This window comes from Amblyomma mixtum, chromosome 3 (genome assembly GCF_055824585.1).
Source record: "Amblyomma mixtum isolate Tamu chromosome 3, ASM5582458v1, whole genome shotgun sequence".
In the NCBI taxonomy this organism is placed as follows: Eukaryota; Metazoa; Arthropoda; class Arachnida; order Ixodida; family Ixodidae; genus Amblyomma; species Amblyomma mixtum.
Window position 1 is genome coordinate 347,546,266 of NC_143014.1, and position 22,760 is coordinate 347,569,025.

Here is a 22,760-nt window from a genome sequence, read left to right on the forward strand (position 1 = left end):
GGTGGTCGGTGCGGGCGGAAACTTAACTTCGCTCATATATATGTATTTCTCTTTTGGAATACCAGTTTTTCTATTAAGAACATTATAAAAGAGAACCAAATATTTTCTTTTTTCAAGTAACGATCGACCACCCCAACTTGTCGCGCAAACCAGAAGATCTTTTTTCGAAATTAAAATTGCCCGAGACAAACCTAGCAGCCCGTTTCTGAACACGCTCCAGTTCCTCAATATTCTGTTTTGTATGCGGGTCCCAAGCGGCACAACCGTATTCAAGTCCAACCATACGTTGGACATAAATAATGTCTCCGGGCTGGCGTTGCATATGTCTCCTCGCCCAACGCCGCTTCTCCTCCTCCTCTTCTCCGTTCCTTCTTTCACCACCTCCTCTACTTGCCTCCTCCCCCACATCATTTCGGGCGGGAGAGGCGGTGGCTTCCTTCCCTTACCACCACCCTCTCGCATTTGCACCGCTGCGTGCTACCACGGCGCTCTCGCGGGCTTGCTGCCGCCGGCCTGGCGTTGCATAAGTCAACGCTCACGCGCGCTTCAACGAAACGTCTTGATACTGCTACTCGGGGTTCAACAGACCCCTGCGATGACAAAACGCCGGCTGTAAGCCGCCCTAGGCTAATATCGCATCTCCAGCGCTGCGTGCTACCACGGCGCTCTCGCGGGCTTGCTGCCGCCGGCCTGCCGTTGGATAATTAAATGCTCATGTGACGAACCGTACCTGCCTTGCTGGCGTTGTTACACAACTCTCTCTATAGTGCAAGCATGCCGAGCATTTAGGTACATCATAGTTTTCAGAATTACTGTAAATTTGTTCACCGATTGTCTCTTTGTGAAGTTATAATTGATGATAAAGTGCCATTTCGTGTTCTTAGTCAACTGAAGGCCACTATAAAATTGCTAAGTTATTCCCGTTAAATAAGGATTTCTCGTAAAGTAGTTGGTGGAGCTAGGCGTTTTAAGTTAAATATGAGCTTTGCAATATTGTTGTTGTTAGTTCTTAAGACGAATAAGCAGTAATTTACCCTAAAGAGCAAAGTATTTTGTTCCTTTTTTTTCGCTAACGCCTACAACTGTACTGCCGCATGTACTGGCAAACTCTTCCGCAGGGGTCTGTTGAACCCCGAGTAGCAGTATCAATAGCAGTATCAAGACGTTTCGTTGAAGCGCGCGTGAGCATTGACTTATGCAACGGCAGGCCGGCGGCAGCAAGCCCGCGAGAGCGCCGTGGTAGCACGCAGCGGTGCAGATGCGAGAGGGCGGTGGTAAGGGAAGGAAGCCCCCGCCTCTCCCGCCCGAAACGATGTGGGGGAGGATGCAAGTAGAGGAGGTGGTGAAAGAAGGAACGGAGAAGAGAGGAGGAGGAGGAGAGGCGGAGTTGGGCGAGGAGACATATGCAACGCCAGCCCGGGATCAGCCGTCAACCGTTTTTCCAATCAATATGTATGATGAGTGTGCACCGAGAGCGTGTAATGAAGCACTGAAATGAATTTATCACCCGTGTAATTACGCAATTCGCCCAGAAAAATCCGAGGCGCCTACAGTTGCTGTTCAAGGAAGACTGACTGAGTGAGTGACTGTAGTTGCGTGTTTGTGAACATATTGTGCTGTGTGCTGGCCATCAATCCGGGTGAGTCGAGAACCCGTATGCAGCAAGGCTGAGCACACTTCTCCACGAAGTGATAGTATCTTTTTGCATTTTTTATTAGTTTTAATGGTTTCTTCTTTGATAAGCTCCAATTTATCTCTCCTAGCCGCGCTTTAATTTGCTGTTTGCAATTTTTCTTTCATGTGTGTATTTTACTTATTTTTTATATATATATAAATAAATAAATTCACTCCGCAAATAGTGCCTTTTTCCTACGAACATACCCCCCCCCCCCCTCCCTCCGGTGCCAACAACCAATGGGGCCCCCCCCCCTGCAAAAAATTCTGCGGACGCCCTTGATGCTACATAATAATTTTGTACGCATTGTTTCAGGGAAACCAAGTGCAATGGAGCAGAAGCAGAAAAAATTTGTCGCTGCAGCAGCCAGTGCTCAAGCTAATTATGAAGTGGCACCGGCAACCAGTGTTCAAGGGAGTGAAGCTGCAACCTGTGCTGAAGGGAGTGGGGCTGCACCACGTGTACAGGTAGTAACTCCTGGCTTTACTTTGAACATAATTCATTGTGTGTCAACGACAAAAATGCTGTATCTCATTGTGAAACAAACATGAGGGACAGGGAAAGAGAACACAAGTGCTGATGCACGACTGATTGTTTATTAGCAGTAAAGGTGTTAACATAAACCACTCGCTATGCATATCCTGGCATCGCAGAAAACAAGTAACTGAAGAAAATATGGTTAACAAAATCCCTTAGATGACATGCCGATGAAGATACAGACTCTCCATGCAGTGTGACGGAAGGCTTACCTTACATACTGATCTCCAAATTTTTCAGTGTGGAGCTCTTCCATAATCTCAAGAGATAACTGATCTGGATGGTTGTAAACAATGCGCATGTCTTGTAGTCTTTAGGAGCCGTCGTGCTCCACGTCAGTTGTGACAGTGCTCCACAAATTTTAAACTGGACCCGTTTTCCTTGCACTGGCTGGGTTCTCAATAATCGCACGAAGCTTCATTCCGATCTTGAGGGCTAGCTTGGTCACACATCTTCATATTTGTGGATGGCTACTTTGTTCTTGCCAGTGATCTCAATGTGTCTCGTGGCTGCAAATGTACTAAAGCAGGGGTCTCAACTTTATATATTGTTATGTAGACTGCATTGAGAAAATTTTGCTTCCCATGTGCCAGAAAGTGCAAAACAAAGAGTAGGGGCTCAATGATAATGATGGCTTTATTTTCTTGCTGTGTGTAAGTAAGCAAAACAATGAAGGTAATTAATTCATCTCATCAAGAAGTGATTTTGTTTTTAAATAATGTGAATTACCTTCGAGTTCTAGGCATGCTGAAATTTCTAAGTATGCTGAAATGAATTTTGGGGAGGTTAGCAAACGCATGCCATAGCTCGGCAGGCTGAATGAGGCCCCTGGGCTGAGTGTTTGAGACCCCTGTGCTAAAGGTTTGGTTTGGTTTGGTTTATGGGGTTTAACGTCCCAAAGCGACTAAGGCTATGAGAGACGCCGTAGTGAAGGGCTCCGGAATTTTCGACCACCTGGGGTTCTTTAACGTGCACTGACATCGCACAGTACACGGGCCTCTAGAATTTCTCCTCCAAAGAAATTCTAGCCGCCGCGGCCGGGATCGAACCCGCGTCTTTTGGGTCAGCAGCCGAGCACCATAGCCGCTGAGCCACCGCGGCGGCCCCTGTGCTAAAGGTTTTTAAAGAAAGGGTAATGGTTCTGAATTCAGTGTGTAATCGTAAGAGCCTGGTGCACTGCAGTACCTTGATTTTAATCTTTTGTTTCATAACATTCATGTCTGCTGGTGTTACAATCCCAGATTGGTTAAGCCACTAATTGAATTTTGAATCACGCTGTTCTAAATTAGAGAAGAGGGCAATAGCATTATCATGCTTGGGTGCTCCTGTTCAGGATCATGAGCACTAAATAGTTTTTTTTTCTGAGGTACTTCTGCTTTTTGTGTAGCACTTCTTGCTGGTATGTCGGCTTAGGAACGTTGCCTCTTGGTTTGATAGGATTCACTTTAGGGCCTCCAAAAAATGGAAAGGCATTTGTTTGATTGTACATAAAAGAGCGTAAAATGAGGAAACAAGCAGATCAGAATGCAGTGTATGGCCTGCTTCTAGATATGCTCACAGCAAGGTTGGTGTTTTATGTCATTCTATTACTTTGCAACAGAGTGTGCAACCTTGCTCAAAAGCCATAACATGTGGCTTGTAATGCTTGTGCAAGCTTAGAAGCAAACCCCCTGGGCTCTAACCTTTTGGCAACGGGTGTGCATGGGCCAAACTGCTCATTGCATGAATGCGCATTCACAGGACACAAGTGATGCATGGAAAATGGGTCCAGTTTTAGATTAGTCGAGCACTGTCACAGCTGGTGTGAAGCAAGACACAGTCACTGTTTACAACCGTTGACGTCAACGGTTTACAACCGTTGACGTCAATTAGCTTGCAAGATTATGAAAGCGTCCCACATTGCAAAAATTAGGGGATCAGAGCATAAGTGAGCCTCCTGTTATGCTGCATGAGGAGTTTACATGTAGTTTATGCCAGTGAAGCAAACTACATCTGTATACTATAAGCATTGAGGTGTCACTAAGTTCACATTTTTACTATCTTAGAGCCATCCATTGCGGTGGCTCAGTAGTTATGGCGCTCAGCTGCTGACCCGAAAGATGCGGATTCGATCCCGGCCGCGGTGGCTGAATTTCGATGAAGGTAAAATTCTAGAGGCCCGTGTACTGTGCGATGTCAGTGCACGTTAAAGAACCCCAGGTGGTCGAAATTTCCGGAGCCCTCCACTACGGCGTCTCTCATAGCCTTAGTCGCTTTGGGATGTTAAACCCCCATAAACCAAACTAACCTTTGTTAAAGCTATTGAAGAAATGTTGATTGGTTAGTGACTGGTCTCAAAATACATTTCTTTTAATGCTTACCAAGGACAGTGAACGAAAACTACAATGACACAACGTACAGTAGACATCAACTGTAACCATGATGGAAGAATAGAGGTTTGCAACGGCACAGCTTGGATATGAAGCGGGAGTGTCGTGCTGGCTGTGTGTGTTTCAGTCACCCGTGAGCAGATGGCATAGAGGTAGCAGGAGCCTAGCATTGCACTGCCCACATTTTTCACAAACATACTGTTGAGGTTTTCTGCAGCATTTTTTCAGTCATGTTTGTGTGACATCTGAGTGGAAAGGAGACGTTCCATGACCTGCTGAACAATGAGATACAGCATTTTTGTCGTAGAGGCTTGTCATTTAGCTCAAAGGCTGACATGTAAGTGAACTGTGGCGAGCTATCTGAAGGAAGAAGAGTACATAATATATTGAGAAAGCCACGTACTGTTGGGCTGAAATTGAGGTTAATTTTTATTTTCTGCTGCTGTACTCCTCAGTACTCCAATGAATTGACCATTATTCTATTCTATCAAAGCAGAGAATAGAGGCTCGTGCTAATCAATTGAACTGGCTGAGTATGTAAGAAAAAAATTTAGCATATGGAGTAATATCACAGTTGTCTTTAATAATGGAGGAGCATTCTGAAGGCCTGGTCATAACAATTTTTCAAAATTGCGACTATTGAAGTACTTTCTGCATGACTGTGAATTTGAACCTTTCTCAACGGTCAAAAACTTTGTGCAAATTTGCACTTTTTTTTCTTCCATTCAACAGGCTGGTACTTAAAACCAGCACTCGTCTGTGTGCAGTGTTTGCAACTGCACATAATACCACCTTTTGAAAATCGAATCAGGCTTGCCAAGGATAGTAAACATTTATTAAAATGAAGTGCATGTCTATCGCCAGCCTAACATCTGTCTATTCAGAAGGAGATATGCCTTTTGTACCCGAATATTAGCATCGTTCAGTTACTCCATCCCATAGACGAAAACATTATAGGGATCCAACTCACAAAAACTCTGATGAGTGCACATTCGATGTGTGCTTAGTGCAGATCCTTGTGCTCTGAGCACAAAATATTCATGTATCACTGAGTCTGAGGCATTTCTGTCAGGAAAAAGGAAAACTCTACAGCATCGAACAAGACAGCCTCAGCAGATACTGTCAAGCGCTACCATCTTTAAAGGGGTATCGACACCAAATTTTGGTTGCATGCTTGTTAATGATACATAGGACATTACTGAACATGGATCGCCACATGGCTTAAGCCTACAACATGCAAATCGTTTATAATTGAATTTTTGGCACTTATTTCAGTTCCTACAGAGAGGCCATGGCTATGATTTCAAAGTTTCTTATAGGGCATCTAAGGGTTCACGTGAAAAAATTTCACTATAAGACTACTTCATCATTTTGATTCACTACAAAGCTCAAGCCGTGGGGAAGCAAGGTGGTAAATTTAGTGGCTGTACTATAAATTTAGTGGCCAAATACCACATGGTGATCTGTGCATAGTAATGTGCTGCGCATCATTACAAAGAACAAAACAAGCAACAAAAAGTCTGTCTACACTCTTGTAATTATTCAGAAAAGGATGTTTTCGCTTTCTGTCTAGCAAGTGTGCCTGATTTTTTTTTCTCTGCATCATGGCTTGTTGTAAAATTGATTTCACTACCTGTATCACAAGTACTATCTTTATTCTCAAAGGCTAGACAGCCCTCATACTTCCTTCCTTAGGGTGTGGATTGGGTGTCCACCAAACTGTTAAGCAATTACTGTGCCACTTCCTTTTCTCAAAATCGAACCAAAAACCACATTCTTTCTTTAATGACAATTTAAGGTCCCAACACGCAAATTTTGGCTGCAGTTTGTGAAATACGCTGGATTTGGAAGACCATATTGTGTGAAATTCATTTTATGCCATAAAACCCTTTTTTTCATGCTGATAAAATGTTCTGCTACTCTAGAATATCTTTATTGCTGTTTTTTGTGATCATATTCAAGAGGTCTGCGCTGGCCATTTGGCATACTCCTACAAGCTAGAAGCGACAGGTGCATATCATACCGCAGATATTTGACAAAACGTCCCCAGTGACGAAGGTGCAATGACTGGTTTTCATTTAATTTGTACTGTGCTCGGCATACTCTAACACCTGCTGGCACTGGTGCACCTGAGAGGCACTGGTGCAGAAATATAACATACAAGCTAGTTTAGTGCCTGTAACTGAGGTTGGTTATCTGCTAGTGGTAAATGGTTAACCGTAATTTCGAATGCCTCTTTTAAAGCTGTTTGAATTCGCTTCTTTGCAGCAATTTTTTTCTCAGCTACTTCCTTCAACCTTTAAGCAGTTTGAAAGTGATCAAACTTGCATTGTGCAAATTACAGACATCATATGCAGAAATTTTTTTGTTACTTCTAAGAGTTCCTAATGTTTTGTCTATTTTCAGCAACACTGGTGCAGTGCGGCACTGGAAATGCCTAAACTCAAGGCGAAAATTGAAGAGTTGACTGCAGAGAATGAGGTGCTGAAAAGGAAACTGGAGTCAGCAGAGGCTACAGTTGGTAAATAGTTTTCAGTGCACTATGTTGCCTCAATGACTTAGAATGAGGTGTTTAATTTTTTCAATCTATTTTAAGTGTAGACAAATTTCTGCCATGACACCTCTCATGCCTCTGTACCCTTGTTATTGAAGGGCAACTGTGAAGGTTTTTAGAACATTCCGAGTTCATAATCAAAACACATTCTTAGTTCTCTCTCTCTGATACAGAAAGCAGTTCTTCAGAATACCAAGGATACTTAAGCTCTGCCTTTAAACATTAACGGCTCTGGTCCAGGGCTTCCCTTGCAGATCCTTGTTTGCATACATGTGCTCCATATGTACATACTCTTCAGCATACAGTCATAAGCTACCACATTACGTGAAGGACCCCCAGACAGATATGAAGCCCTGCTTAACCAGGTCGTACGAACATGCCTGGGTGGCCTAGGGGGTACCATGTCCGACTCCAAATGCAAGGGTCCTGAAAGGTTCAATACCCCACAACCCTCTCATCTAAAGTAAGGAGCACGAGCTGGCAGCTCCTGCCAAATCAGCCATGTCACATGGTCGCGTGACGTCGCACAACCCTACCAGGTGCGTTCAAAAAGTATCGAGCCTTCATCTATCCCGCCTAAACCAACGAAGTGTGGGAGACTTCCTTCAATGGAGATGTCGAGGGGACATTCATTTCGCATGCATGATATTTTTCCGGCTCACAGAAAGCGTCAGTCACTGGCAGTCTGCCTATAAGTGAGGACATCATGTAGTGCACGGTCGTTGGATTCCAGTAAGTTGTACAATGATGGAACAACATGAGCAACGATATTGCATCAAATTTTGCCAGAAGCTTGGTGATACCCAAGCCGAAACCATTAGCAAGATTTGACAGGCTTTCGGAGATTATGCCATGAGCAGCTCATGGATAAAGGAGTAGTACAACCGCATCAAAGATGGCTGCACATCAGTGGACAGTGAACTGCGTTCAGGTAGACAAATAAGGCGGAATGACAATGTCAATCAGCAAGTGCAGACTTTGGTCATGAAGGACCATCGCATTACAGTCCGAGAACTTCAGAACGAGGTAAGAGTAAGCACTGGATTGGTGCATTCAATTTTGACTGAAGATTTGGGCATGAGGAGAGTTTCCGCAAAATTCGTACCGAAACTGCTAACAAAGGAGCAGAAGGATTGCCGTCTGGAAATCGCGCAGGACAAGGTGGACAATGAAAACCGTGATCCCAACTTTCTGAACACCGTGATCACAGGCAATGAGTCATGGGTTGATGAAAACGACCCAGAAATCAAGATGCAACAGTCACAGTGCAAACATCCGACATCCCCGAGGCCAAAAAAAGCACGGCAGGTCCACAGCAATGTGAGTCATGTTGACCGTTTTTTTCTTCGACTCTTGTGGGGTGGTACATCATGAGTACGTGCCACAAGGTCGAACCATCACAGAGGAGGTCCTTCGTCGCCTCTGTGAAGCTGTGCGGCCTGAACGACCCGATCTGTGGGCAGTACAATCTTGGCAGCTCCATCATGACAATGCACCCACCCATTCTGCGCATCTTTCTTAGCCAAACAACATTCCATTCATTCGTCAGGATCCCTACTCCCTTGACATGGCTCCGTGTGACTTTTGGCCGTTTCCGAAGCTGAAAGTTCCGCTGAAAGGAACCAGATTTGAGTCAAGAGAAGACATCATGGGGAATGCTATGGCCCGGCTGATCTCCACTGCAAAAGACTAGCTCCAGAAGTGTTCCCAAGAATGAAGGAAGCATTGGGAGAAGTGCATGCAGAAGTGCGTGAGAAGGGGATTAAGGTTTTGTGCCTCCAAATAAATAAATGTATTTCTGCCGACCAAAGGTTTGATACTTTTTGAACACACCTCATATGTCCAATCAGTGTCTGGCCATGTGAGCTACCAGCTACCACCTGCCAGAGCCATGGCTGCAATTTTTCACTCGCAACGCAGACACCGGATTTTTTGGTAAACAGCCTTTAATGCTGTCGTGTTAGAAAGCAGTAACTAGGACACTAAAACTGGCCTTTGACCAAACGATGAATTATACAGGGTGCTTACAGGTCCTTGAAGCCCTTGAATTTGTATGTCCCATATTTTTGAGTGCCGATTCTGGCAACTTAGGTGCAGGACTGGCTGTCTGCTAGTTTTGCCGTTGCCCACAAATTGCAGCAGTCTGTGTCACCCTCATCAACCGATGCCAACATCCCAAAACTGTGTGAGAAATTTTCAAAGAGTACATTGCAATGAAGTGTTTCCATCAACCAGCCTGGGCGCATGTGCATCGCATGGCAGCTGGCCTGAAACACACTGGCAATTTTTATGAATATGACTGAAGTGTCAGCATACTGCACACATTTGTTTGCATTTAGTCGGGGTGTCATGCAAGCATAGCCATTTTCTTGGCAGACTTGGTCATAGTTATCAATGATGAGGGGAGTAACTTGAGTCTTTTTGCAGTTTCCCGGAATTTTTTCTTAACTGGGCCTGCATGACATCTGCACTCTTAAACAAAAGGAGTCATGCAGAGGGCACCATGTTACACCCTGAACTCGATGACGAAGCACTGTGAGAAACATTTCATGTGCTGCAGGCGAATCAAACAGACAGCTAGTAATGCTTACTGCTGAACACAGCTGCCTTGATGTAAGCTGTGCAAACTCTTCATGCAGCCGCAAGGTACTTCATGTTGTCCACATGCGTAGCTTTGATGTCATTGCTTCAGGAAATTCAGCATATATGCCAGGGAATGAGAGGAATTGTGTACCTGAAACTAATACATTTTACTGCTAAAAATATCAAATTGATAATAAGCGCGCTAAGCACTAACATATTCTACTGTTCTGTTTGACGGGATTCTGAACGCACTTTGTGCTTTTTTATGGAAGTAAAGCTATCGGATATACTTTTTTTTCACAGACCGCTGTGTCCGTGTTTTGACAGAGGCAAACTGCAAGGTGGTTGCCATTGCACACTAAAGAACCGCAGGGAGTCGAAATTACCCGAGCCATCGAAAATGGCATCCTTCATAGCCATTGTTGCTTTGGGAAGTTAAATGACAAATATTATACCTTACTTTAGTTAACCAAAAAGGACCTTATCAGAGTTGGTTACAAAGAAATATACATTGAAAATTTGTGTATACTGCAAATTATTTTCAGCGCGTATTTGTTGACTGACTCGTTACAAGGAATTCTTAATGACTTTTTTTTTTCACTGTATACTACTGCGCTACCAGAGTAACGCTAAGCGAGGTAAAGTGCACATACTGAAAAATTACACTAAATTAGTATCACATGAATCGCTTCATACAGCTGCAGTGGAAAAAGATGAGCGCAATGACCAGTAACCAGCTGGACGAAAAATATGTAAAAATATAATTATTCTACGAACATTCCATGAGACTGAGGAGGGGGGGGGGAAGACCTGCCATTCTCGTTATTGGCATTTTCATAAACCACAGTGTAGCATCTGGAGATTTCACACCATTCTTCAGTCATTCATGGTAAATCATTTTATGCGGCAGCTGTACCTGCAAGTTTATGCAAGCACCATTTGTGTCTGCACTTCTGACTTTAGGTCAGCAGGTTTCAGCTCTGTGAACGTAATGAGCTGAACGTGTGTGAACTTTTTAACTCTGCAATGATTTCATTTCTGTGCTTATTGCAGATGCATGCAAGATGGTGAAGAGGCTCAAAGAGATGATGGCCAAATTTGAAAAAGGTCCAGATTCCTGCAGGCCATCTGATAAGGTATGTGTGCTTGTTCAGGTGTCACCATCAGTGTGTAGGTATTGTCATATTTCTGCTGGGCACTCATTGCAACTGGATTTTGATCAAATGGCATTTGGATTTGATGAAGCTCAGCAGAGCTCCATAAGTATTTTCAAGGGCAGTGATGACATTCGAGGTTCACTCACCAATTGCAGTCATAACTTTGTTTGCCTTGTAAATGTGTGACTGCTTGCCAAAGAAACGTGAATAACCCTTTAGCAGGCTTTGTACACAATTATGTACAAAGTGAACTAAGCTTTTTCTGAGAGAGTTCTGCACCTATTTTTGAACTTGTTTCTGGTAAGTTTTGCATCCTGCATGTTGCAAATAACGTGGTTTCTTATGCCATGTTGCAAATGCAATAAGCAATATTTTGCGAAACAGTGAATCTTATATCTTGTTTGATATTTTTGTGCAGGCATAATCTGCCGCCAAAAGTAACATCAATTTTTTTTTCATAATTTCAAGTGTAATGCACACCTCCTAAATGGAAAATATTTTTGCAATTCTTGCATTAATTTGATAATTAGCAGCATTTCGATGGTATCATTTTCATTGTTTATGACATTCTGAATGAAATATTGGACATCTCTACAAAAAATTACCTGCTAATATCGTACACTGGAAAACTAATTGTCTTGAGTACCATTTAGGTGCAAAAATATTTAAAATATTTTTCTTAAAAATTTATTATAAAGAATAAAATGGTGCCTGAAGAGGTTAAAGTGCAGTCAGTGCAGTTTCTAAATGATGCCGGGTGCCCATTCCTACTATGCGCGGTCTGGTGCCCGGTCTTGAAGTGCACAAGGTACCCGAGGGTTAACAGTGCCTTGTGTCAAACCCATATTCCCTGCTCATGAAACTGGCAGGCCAGTGTCTCACTTGTGCCTTTCACATACAGGGTAGTGCTACCTCAAGATTCTCTAGGAAAATGTAGTCGAGGAGCTCTTATAGAGTCCTTGCCTAATACTGACCTTTCCGCAAGTTTGTGTTGTGTTGGGTTTTATGGAACATAGGCAGCTAAGGCCATCATGCGCCAAGCACAAGGTATGGAAAATGTTTTCTGCGGGATTTAATAAAAATGAGGAACGTGATCAGTGGTGTAAAGGGCCTAAAAAGTTTAACTACCTAGTAATAACGGAGAAGACGAGATCTAGCAATGGTTAATGGTAAAAGCTTTAAAAAGGTCAGGTAGCCTCAGCGGCCATCCTTGGCTTGCCAAGGATGTCGAGGATCCCAACCGATAAAATAAAAACCTCAGCCTTCTTCACATGAATGAGAAAGTGGCTGAGGTGTATCATGCAATAGAGTGAGCCAGTGGTTAAATAATTATAGTTTTTCCAGTACGCCTGCTTCTTTTAAAAAGCTAAATATAGAAGGAATGTTAACAATGGCATTATCGTCTAAGAGCAGTGCTGGATGAAAAGGAATGCATTCTCTATAAAATTGACTAAAGTACTTTTTTCTGTTTTTCAAGTTTAACACAAAGATTAAAATATGGTTAACCGTAAGTTCGTCTCCGCATTCTTCGCAAACAGGTTTGTCTTTTTTTGCAAGGAGAAAGTTGTGTGTAAGGTGCGTGTGGCCTATTTGGAGACGGCATAAGATGACTTCTTTAAAACGTTCCTGGTGGACACACGACCTAAAACTGGTTTTACCAAGTGCAGTTTATTTTTTACTTCACTGTTCCAAGCAGACTGCCACTTTTTCCTTAGTTTTCTTTCTATTGATTTCGTGCAGTCATTACAGGGTATACTTATTTTTAATTTCCTTTCCACGAGCCTTAGCAGCACACAAATCTGCTCTCTCGTTGCCTGTTATTCCAACATGACTAGGTACCCAGCAGAGTTTTATGTTTTGTCCTCGAGCTGTGGCTGTTACTATGTCGTGTATGATGCCACCAAGTATAGGAGTGATAGCGTTTCCAGAGTGGAGAGCTGTAATTACACTTAAGGAGTCTGTATAAATAATACTGTTTGGGAGGTTCTCGTTAACTATTTTTTCTATGGCCATACAGATTGCGTAACTTTCTGCAGTGAAGATGGATGTGCACTGTGGAAGTCTTATTGTTTTCTCCGAATTCCCTCGTACCACTGCACTTCCTACGTAAACATCTGTCTTTGATCCATCCGTGTAGAAATCCGTAAAACTATTGTATTTTTCTGCCAGTGCAAGGAATTCTTGTATTATATGTTGTTGTGGAGTTTGTTTTTTATGGAAGTGTGTAAGAGTGAGGTCACAGATTGCAGGAAAATTGTACCATGGAGGCAGTGGATTTCGTCTTGGTGCAATGGCAGGTAATGTGTCTAGAACGCCGATGTTTTGGCACATCTCTTCAAAACTCAGGAGGAGTGGTCTTATAGCTAGCGGCTTGTTGTTATACAGTGTTCTTGATGGGCATTTTGTGACTATGGGGTAACATAGGTGTTTGGGCATCGAACGGATTTTTAAAATGTACGAGCATGTGAGCATGGTTCTTCGGTCTGTAAGTGATGGTTCGTTGGTTTCTGCATAAAGACTGTTTATGGGTGACGTCCTGTATGCACCGGTGGAAAGACGCAAACCTAAGTTGTGTACTGGATCTAGTTGTTTAAGGTATGATGGCCTCGCTGACCCATACACTATACATCCATAATCAAGGATAGAGTGTACTACAGAGCGGTAAATTTTTAAAAGGCATGTCCTGTCGGCACCCCAATGTTTTCGTGACAATACTTTGAGTATGTTAAGGGATCGAGAGGCTTTCTTTTTCAGTGCATTTATATGAGGCAAGAAAGTTAGTTTTTTGTCAAAGGTTACGCCTAGGAATTTGTGTTCATATTTTACGGGTAGGCGTGTATTGTTCAGGTGTATGAGTGGGTCGGCTTGTAGGCCTCGTTTGAGAGAGAACATTAAGGCCACTGTCTTCTGAGGAGAGAACTGGAATCCGTTTCTGTCTGCCCACGCCGCTAGTTTATTTATTGCCAATTGTACTTGTCTCTCGCATGTTGGTATGTTTGTTGACGTGCAGGCTATTTGAAGATCGTCAACATAAACTGAGTACATTATTGATTTTGGGATTTTTGCTAACGAATTCATTTTTACGACAAAGAGAGTTTTACTCAAAACACACCCCTGTGGTAGCCCATTCTCCTGAACAAAGTTCTTTGACAGTGTTGCACCTAGGCGTACATGAAAGGAACGGTTGGATAGAAAATCACTTAGGCAGTTCAGCATTCTTCCGCGGATGCCTAGTTCTGCAAGGTCGCAGAGTATCCCGAACCTCCAAGTTGTATCTATGCCTTTTCGAGATCGAAGTAGACCGCAAGACAGTGCTGTTTATGTATGAAAGCTTCTCGGACAGTATTTTCTAGGCGAACTAAATGTTCTGTTGTTGAGCATGCCTTTCTATAACCGCACTGATGAATGTCGAGGAGTTCACGAGAGTCAAGCACAAAGGTTAACCGGATATTCAGGATACTTTCAAAAGACTTGGCAAGGCAACTGGTAAGAGCTATTGGTCTATAACTAGAGGGGGATGTAGGCTGTTTTCCCGGTTTCAGGAGCGGTACTATTATGGCTTTCTTCCAAGCTTCTGGAATTTTTCCTAGCGTCCAAATTTTGTTAAAAAATTTCAGAAGGGCTTCAACAGAAGGTTGGGAAAGATGTGCCAGCATTTGGTAATGTATTTCATCAGGGCTGGGAGCAGTCTGCTTGCCAGCAGATAAAACTCTGTTTATTTCTTTGATTGTAATTAAGCTATTGAATGGTTCATTTGTGCAACCGCTTGTTGGAAGTCTGTTTTTTTCAGCTGTGTTTTTATATTTTAAAAATGATTCGGTGTAGTGTGCAGAACTAGAAACTGTTGAGAAATATTCGCCTAGGATGTTTGCTTGCTCCTGTAAACTTGTTTGTTTATCTGGGGCTGTAAGGAAAGGAACCGTGAAAGGAGAAAAATTGCCATTTAATTTATGTACTTGCTCCCACATTTTCTTCGATGTAATTGAACTGTTTATGGATGTTATGTAGTTTTTCCAGGACGCTTTCTCAGCATTTCGACGGATACGCCGTGCATTTGCTCTTGCCTTTTTAAAATTAATAAGGTTCTCGTGCGTTGAGTATCTGCGAAACACTCCCCAGGCTTTATTCTGCTTTTTTTTGGCATCTCTACACTCTTTGTTAAACCACTCTTTGTGGCGCGGTCGAACCACTCCTGAGGACTGAGGGATAGCAAGACGTGCCGCAGCAATTATAGAAGATGTAAACGCTTCGTTAAGTTCATCAATACTGAGATTATCTGTAAATAGTTAGTCAAGAGAGGCCCTTTCTTGAAATAGCTCCCAGTTAGCTGCGTGTAGCTTCCAATGATGTGGTTTAGTTGGGATGATTGATGGTGGTGATGATAAGTTAATTACCACGGGAAGGTGATCACTTCCGAAGGGGTTATTCAGGACATCCCATTTAAAATCGATAAAAACAGACGGTGAACTAAAAGAAAGGTCTATGCAGCTCATTTTTCCAGATCTTGGAGAGCAGTATGTGGGTTTTCCTGTATTGAGAAGGCAGATATTGTTGGACAGAATAAAATCTTCTAGAATATGACCTCTAGTATCTGTTTCTTCACTTCCCCAAAAACCAGAATGGGCATTAAAATCTCCAACAACAAGGTATGGCTCTGGTAACTGTTTTAAAAGTGCTTCGAGATCGTGTATTGTGACTGTTGGGTGTGGTTCGAGGTATATAGAACATATTGTTATTGTTTTGAAATGTACAATAGTGACTGCAACAGCTTCAAATCTAGTTTTAAGTTTGGCTTCGTGAGTCTCAACACCACTCTGTACAATAATAGCGACACCTCCCGAGAGCCGACTTGAGTGCTCTCTATCACAGCGGAAGACTTCATATTTTTTCAAGATATTCTTATGTTGAGGTCCTAAGTTTGTTTCTTGTAAGCAGAGAGCTACAGGAGAGAATGAGTTTAAGAGGTCCTTTACATCGCTGTAATTATTCAATAGACCTCGGCAGTTCCAATGAATTAGGAATGCCATTTTTTCTACTTTGGGGGAAAAAAGGACAATGACCTAGGCTCCCGGTTTACTGGGGCCTGTGATATGAGTTTTTGGTTTTTTGGCACGCTCAAGTGAGCTGTGCCACCCCTGCATTGTGGATGTGCTGGGGGATGTGTCCATTGCCTCACGGGAGGCGCTGGAGTGCCGCGAAGAAGCCGCGGCTGTGCGAGATGCAGACCTCCCCCGACTGGGGGAAGTCTTTGGGGCTGCCGACTCGCGGGCGGGCAAGCCCTTTTCAAGAAATGGCAGAGCAGCTTTCGCCGCGTCTGCCGGGGGCGCAGATGGCCCTGCCGCAGGCTCACTGCATGTGGCCTGGGCAGGTGCCAAAGGCCGGTGTGGTGCCCCACCCCGTTGCACCACATCGGCGAATGTTGATTTTGCATTGAAGGAGAATGTGCCTATGGTATGTGAAAGCCGTTGACGTGCTTCTCTGAACGAAATGTTTTCCTTTGTTTTGAGAGTGATTACTTCTTTTTCGGTTTTCCATGTTGGACAAGACCTTGAGTAAGTGGCGTGATTTCCTTCACAGTTGGCGCAGTACGGTGCTGCTTCGCAGTTCTCTGAGATGTGTTCATGTGAGGCGCATTTCGCGCATGTTTTGCGGCCACGGCAGCTCTGTGAGCCATGACCGTATCGCTGGCAGTTGTAACACCGTCGCGGGTTTGGGATGTAGTGGCGGACGTTTATTTTTAGATAGCCAACCTCTATTGATTCTGGGAGTGTGCTTGAGTTGAAAGTGAGGACTAGGTGCTTGGTTGGCATTTCCTTGTTGTCTTTCCTGATTTTTATGCGGTAGACATTGATGACATTTTGGTCCTTGAGACCTTCCAGCATTTCTTGTTCAGTTAGTTTGAGGAAGTCGGCTTCAGAGATTACACCCCGCACTGTGTTTAGGGATCGATATGCAGTTTTTGACACTGGGGTTTCCCCGATTGACGTTATGGTGGATAGTTTTGAATGTTGGGTACTGTCTTTAAGCTCTAGCTGAAGGTCACCACTAGGCATTTTCTTCAGCTTGTATCCCATGCCCAAGGCATCGGTCAGGCTTTTTTCAACCAAGAATGGGGATATTGTTCTGGCAGTTATTTCTGTCTCTTCACAGTGCACAACATGGAATTTCGGGAAAATTTCTTTGGATTTCTGGAGGAACTGGGTTGTCACATCGGTCCGCACTCTCTTTGGAGGGCGATCATTTTGTTGGGAGGGGGGGCCATAAGATACGTGTATTGTTCAGCCACGGTGCCAGCCACCCACCATGGAGCCCAACAAGGGGACGCGACAGGAACTTGCCCGCAAGTCCTGCCCACGCCAGCTGTACACCTTAACTATAACCTAATATGACTCAACTCAGGGTAGTTGGTCACACACAGTTAACCCTCGCCGCCATGAAAAAGAGGAAAAAACGAAGAAAAGAGGAGGAGACAGGAGAGTTGTAAGAAAAAGATAGGAAAGTGAAAGATAGAGGGGAGGATAGGAAAAGGCAACTGCCGATTTCCCCCGGTCGGGTCAGGCCGGAGGTGCCGTCTACAGGAAGCTGGGGCCAAAGTGGTGTGTTGCCTCCGCCGAGGGGCCTTAAAGGTCCAAACGCTCGGCATCGGCTCAACCACCAGGATCCCCTTTTCCCCGGACACGGCGATGCCACGCACGGTTAAGCGCGGATGCTCGGGTCCGTGGTGACGCATTGTTCACCATCATCCCCCTGCGGGGATGTCCCTGCGGATGCTCGGGATACCCCGTGGTGTCGCCACTCACCAACGTCTGCATGCTGCAGACGCCTCCCTGCGGGGACTTTCCGCAAGTTTGATCCACCCTAAGGTGCAGGGGCACAAAGAACGGGGCCCCCACACACGCTAGTTAACAGTGTGAGAAGCTGTACATGCCTTTTGAATGCTAACATTGAAAGAAAAAAAATGGTCTACTCTGGTCAGTTGGTCGCATTTTCTGTGATGAGTGTTTCACATCTCACTTGTGTGCCCTGAAAAAAACTACAGAGAATGTTTACTACATTTGAATCTGAGCGAAAGCACGAATTTGTGCTACGTAGAAGACTATGGTGAGCAGGCAGTGCCAAAGTACGGTTTATGGTTTATAGGGGTTAAACGTCTGAAGCAACTCAGGCTATGAGGGACAGTGTAGTGAAGGGCTCCGGAAATTTCGACCACCTGGGGATCTTTAACATGCACCGACATCACTCAGTACACGGGCCTCTGGAATTTCACCTTCATCGAAATTCGACCACCACGGCCGGGATCTAACCCGCGTCTTTCGGGTCAGCAGCCGAGCGCCATAACCACTGAGGCACCGCGGTGGACAGTGCTGCAGGACGAAGCAGATTGAAGTTGATGAAGATGATGCTCTCCAATGCACAGCGCGAGAGTGTGGTGCAGTTTAACATGAGGCATGTGGGCTGCAGCGATAGCCTAGTGGTCTTGCTGAGCAGCATTTAAAGAAGATCCGTTCACGCAGCCGCAGGGGTTCGACTCCCAGTCATGAATATTGATTGAATTTCTTTTCCTCTTTTTCATGGTTTGGCTTCTAACTCAGCTGAAGGTCAAATTTACAAGGTCCGTGATTGAAGCCCAAGGTCCCGTAGTGAAGCTTTCACTTAAAAAAGTGTATGTCCTCTTTGTTCTTCTAACGAGAGAACACTTAGTACATGCACGACATGCAGGAGGGGAGCACCTAAACAAATAAAAGGAAACTTTTTCGTCAGGTTCTATTGCGGGCTTATTATCGACTGATAATTTTATTCACCAGCGACAAATTGCTCTACTGGAAAGAATTTGGATATGTAGCTCTTCACGTTATTTGCAGTTAGCAAGCTACACAGGACACAAGCTTTGCTTCTGCTCAAATAATCATAATCTTTCAACTTTCCTTCATGATGACCAAGTGGCTCACAGGAAAGCTAAGCTTGCACTTCAGCAACAAATAAGAAATTATCAACAGCAAGTATCGGCAGTAATATCAGTTATGAATCTTAAGTACATTTGTTTTCCAAATTACTGGCTTTTCATAGGCCTGCATCTACATAAATAGTTGCAAGTCCCATGCAACCGCCTCAAGAAAAAAATATTCTATCTTCCAGTAGTTAACATGCTAACCAAATGAGAAATATTTGGGTAAGCACTTCTTGACACCCGTCTGCAGTAAAAATGCAAGCCGGCTGCTATAACCAGCTTCTTGCCTTAAGGGGGGGACACTGGTCTTGGACAGATTTTCCTTATTTCTAGTAAAGTCCTAATAAAATTGTCACCTGATGCATTTTTTTATACCGGTTTCAACTCTGGAATTAACACATTCATAAATTAGATAGTTCCTAAGCCAATTTTAATTGCTCATTTGTTAGTATGGCAGTGCAAAAAGAACGGCTCAATAAAAATATTTAATCCATGGCTACATAGTACGGTGAGTAAAGAGTGCAATAATGAAGGCTATTTTTCCATCTTACTCTCATTAGTAATTCTACAGCACTTGTAATATCAACATTCACGGTGTGAATATCATGCATCGATAAACTTTGCAAAATTGTAAATTTTTGAGGCCCGATTGAACGATTTTGCTTTGAATATTGCACATCGTGTGCTTTCAGCTTTCCTTAGCACACAATATGACATTTCTCTCTGCCCAGATGTTGAGATATCGACATACTAAGATAGCCAGGTGTCCAAAATTTTTATGCCATTACATTATCTGCTCATGCACAAATTTAGCTGGCACGATGATCTTAACTTAATATTATGGTCAAAATAGTGACATCCTGAAGGAAAAAATTGGCAGAGTTGAAGAATAATATAGCTGTAGATTCCACAAATGTCATTTTTACAAGATAATTTGTCATTTTTTTGGTTTCAAAGACCACTGTCCCCCTTAACAAGGCTCCGTGGTGCTCGTCTGTGGCAAGCACTTAGCGTGCATGGACAGGATTTCATCCCTGCAAGCTGTAATAGCTGCCATATGACCACTCTCTTGCAGAGCGAGTCCCTTGCACATGATTTTTTCACAAATTTAGGTGTACGGGATGCCTGAAGAGGCAGCTGGCAGCTGCGACTAATGGCCAGCCTACAGTTCAGAGGGCTGCCACTATGCAGCTTTCGGTGGTGCCCCTATCATTCAGGCCCAAGCTTGAACACAGTCTGTATATGGCTTCTGCTTCATTGTTCGAGTGCAAAGAACACTTGCATCCTAGCAGTGACACGAATGAAATAACAATGGCTCTGCCTGAGGAAAAAACTACTCATTGCTACTTACTTTAGTGGGATAAAGTCAAATGTGTGAAGCGTAGCAGGTAGTGTTCAGGGGGATTTCCCTTCGGGGCTGTTCAGACAAGATCACTGTCTGAAAAGCTGAGTGGGTTAGCAGACCTTCTCTTCCTTCTTGTGCATACACCAAACTGGTTTGTTTCAAGTGGTACTGTAATTTGAGAGTCTTTGCTGGCCAGTTTTGTTTTTACATGTGTAGAAGGAGGCTACTTGTACTTGGTGATGAACAGTTACCTTTTCGGCTGCTGTGAAAATGTGCCCAAGCCAGGCCAGCCCTCACTGAGAGCTTGGAAAGCTTGGGCTAGGCCCAGGCTTGAAGCTGTTGGCCTGGGCTGGGCTCGGGCTTTGAGTCTCAGGCTCAGGCCCCAGAATGTGGCCCGTGCACTGCTCTATGACTTGTATCAGACCTAGCAGACACTGCTTATACCAGACTAATAGAGCACATCAGTGATTATCTTTACCTGCACTATTATTTCATCTGGCACCATGTTGAGCATGCTTTCATTTTGTCCAACATTAAGGCCAGATGACGTGCGACACAGCTGAAGCTTTTCGTGTTCTGAGAAAGAAAGGTGAATGTAATGACGAACCACCTATTCTGTTCATCTTGTAATTTGTCTATAGTTTTGGACTTTGTAATGTACTGATTGCCACCTCTTACGGTGTCATATTGAGACTAGCACTATTGTAAATAAATTATTATACTGTCTGTCATAGCACAAACACAAAGCAGGAGCATGTTTCATTAGGTAGCAGTTTCTGTATGGTCACTGTAACAAGGCCTTCTATAAAACTTCCTTCTCTTCGCTGTCTTTCGAGAGCTTTTGTTACAAATGTGAAACATGCATTATGTCTTTGCAGGTTGATATTGGGGGTGGCACATTAATTGAGAAGTCAGTCTTGGAGCTCCTCGAGAATTCTAAAAGCGGGCCTGGAAAGTTCGCTCGGACACTATTCCGCCATTTATTTTCCCCCGAGGAGCTGCAAGGCTGCTCCCTGTTTGGACGGCGAAGCAGTCGTACGCAGACCAGGTGCAAGCCATTGGACCAGGCAAAGGTCTGGGCAGTTATTGGTAAGCCTTTTACAGACATATATTTATGTAGGTTGGTTGGTTGGTTTATTGGGGTTTAACGTCCCAAAGCGACCTAGGCTATGAGGGACGCCGTAGTGAAGGGCTCCGGAAATTTTGACCACCTGGGGTTCTTTAACATGCACTGACATCGCACAGCACACGAGCCTCTAGAATTTCGCCTTCAAGAAATTCAGCCGCCGCGACCGGGATCGAACCCGCGCCTTTCGGGCCAGCAGCCGAGCGCCGCAACCACTGAGCCACCGCGGCGGGGCATATTTATTTAGGCAGACATCTAAAATACTGTTCACAAATCTAAACTGCTCATGTCAAATTTAGAACTGTTGCCGAGAGCTAAAAAATTCATTATCCTAGGTTGAATTCACTGAGCTTTTTTTCAAACAAAACAAGAATGCGAAGGAGATAGAGGTGTACAGACAGTACTTTTTTAAAATTGAATATGAGTACTGTAGCTGCCCTACAGAGTCGAATATGAATCGAATATTTGTGCCAGTATTTTCTACTTTTGCGAATAATCGCACAAATGGAAGAATAGTGTTAAACACTTATGTGCCAAAGCAGTGCTGCTGTACTATGCGAACTTGTGGAATTAAAGCTATAGCTGTTAAAATACACAACACTGATCTCCACTAATATGGGCCGCAACGTGAATTCATTGTTAAATCTGAACATCAAGTTATGCATACACAACAGTTATTTTCGTTTTGATAACGATAGAGAATAAACTAGAGCCACGCCTAAGGGTATGAGAGAGGTGAAAGCATATAAATGAACCATGGCCTCTGAGGCTGCTAAACTTGCCTAATCATTGCCGCGTTGTACAGTTTTAGAGGCCAGGTATGAGCATTACGAATGCTGCCACATAAATGGACCGTGTTGTGGCACTAGATCCTTCATTCCACCGATACTGATCACCACAGGATGGCATGCAGCATCAGTGTGAGCCATTTTTTGAATAGTTGTTGAAGAAATATACCATGGCGAGCCTTATTCGAACATTATGCCAACTATTCAAAAAGTGTTTTAAAGTTCATAACTCCTTCGATCCGTTCAAATAATTTCGAAAATACACCATTTGCCTCTGCAGGATTTTCTGATATTTGCACACACCTGACAAAAAGCATATAGTAGACCTCACCAAATGGTATGTAAAAAAAAAGAGACAAGAATAGGAAAGAATGAGGAATGTCATGCATGTTGAAGCAAAACTGGTGCTCTATGCCTTTATTTTACAGATGTCATGTACGCATACAGAAATGTAACTGCACCCACTATTGTGACATATCTGCTAAGGCTGCCTGAAGTAACATTTATATTTGCCCTTGTAAGCAATAGCTTCTCATTGCACAATTGAAAGGGGTGGCTGCATTCATTATATCATTGGTTATAGGTTTAAGGAGCAAACAAGAGTTACTGTACGGACAAGGAAGGGAAGTTTCAAGAGTCGAATTGGCTAAGGCACACATGATTGTTGCAGAAATGTGA

The 22,760-nt window shown here is 43.6% G+C and overlaps 2 protein-coding genes across 2 annotated transcripts in view; one reads left to right on the top strand and one right to left on the bottom strand.

The window, feature by feature from the left end:
- The window catches only part of LOC149356276 (uncharacterized), a 110,852-nt gene that overhangs the window by 39,998 nt on the left and 48,094 nt on the right, over positions 1-22,760 (bottom strand). The gene's annotated exons all lie outside the window — the stretch shown is intronic.
- The window catches only part of LOC149356277 (uncharacterized), a 32,486-nt gene that overhangs the window by 9,532 nt on the left and 194 nt on the right, over positions 1-22,760 (top strand). The window contains exons 3-6 of the mRNA XM_089575361.1: positions 1,991-2,142; positions 6,988-7,102; positions 10,772-10,854; positions 21,047-21,257. Of these exons, the coding sequence (XP_089431487.1) occupies positions 1,991-2,142; positions 6,988-7,102; positions 10,772-10,854; positions 21,047-21,257 (561 nt within the window). The remainder of the gene's footprint in view (positions 1-1,990; positions 2,143-6,987; positions 7,103-10,771; positions 10,855-21,046; positions 21,258-22,760) is intronic.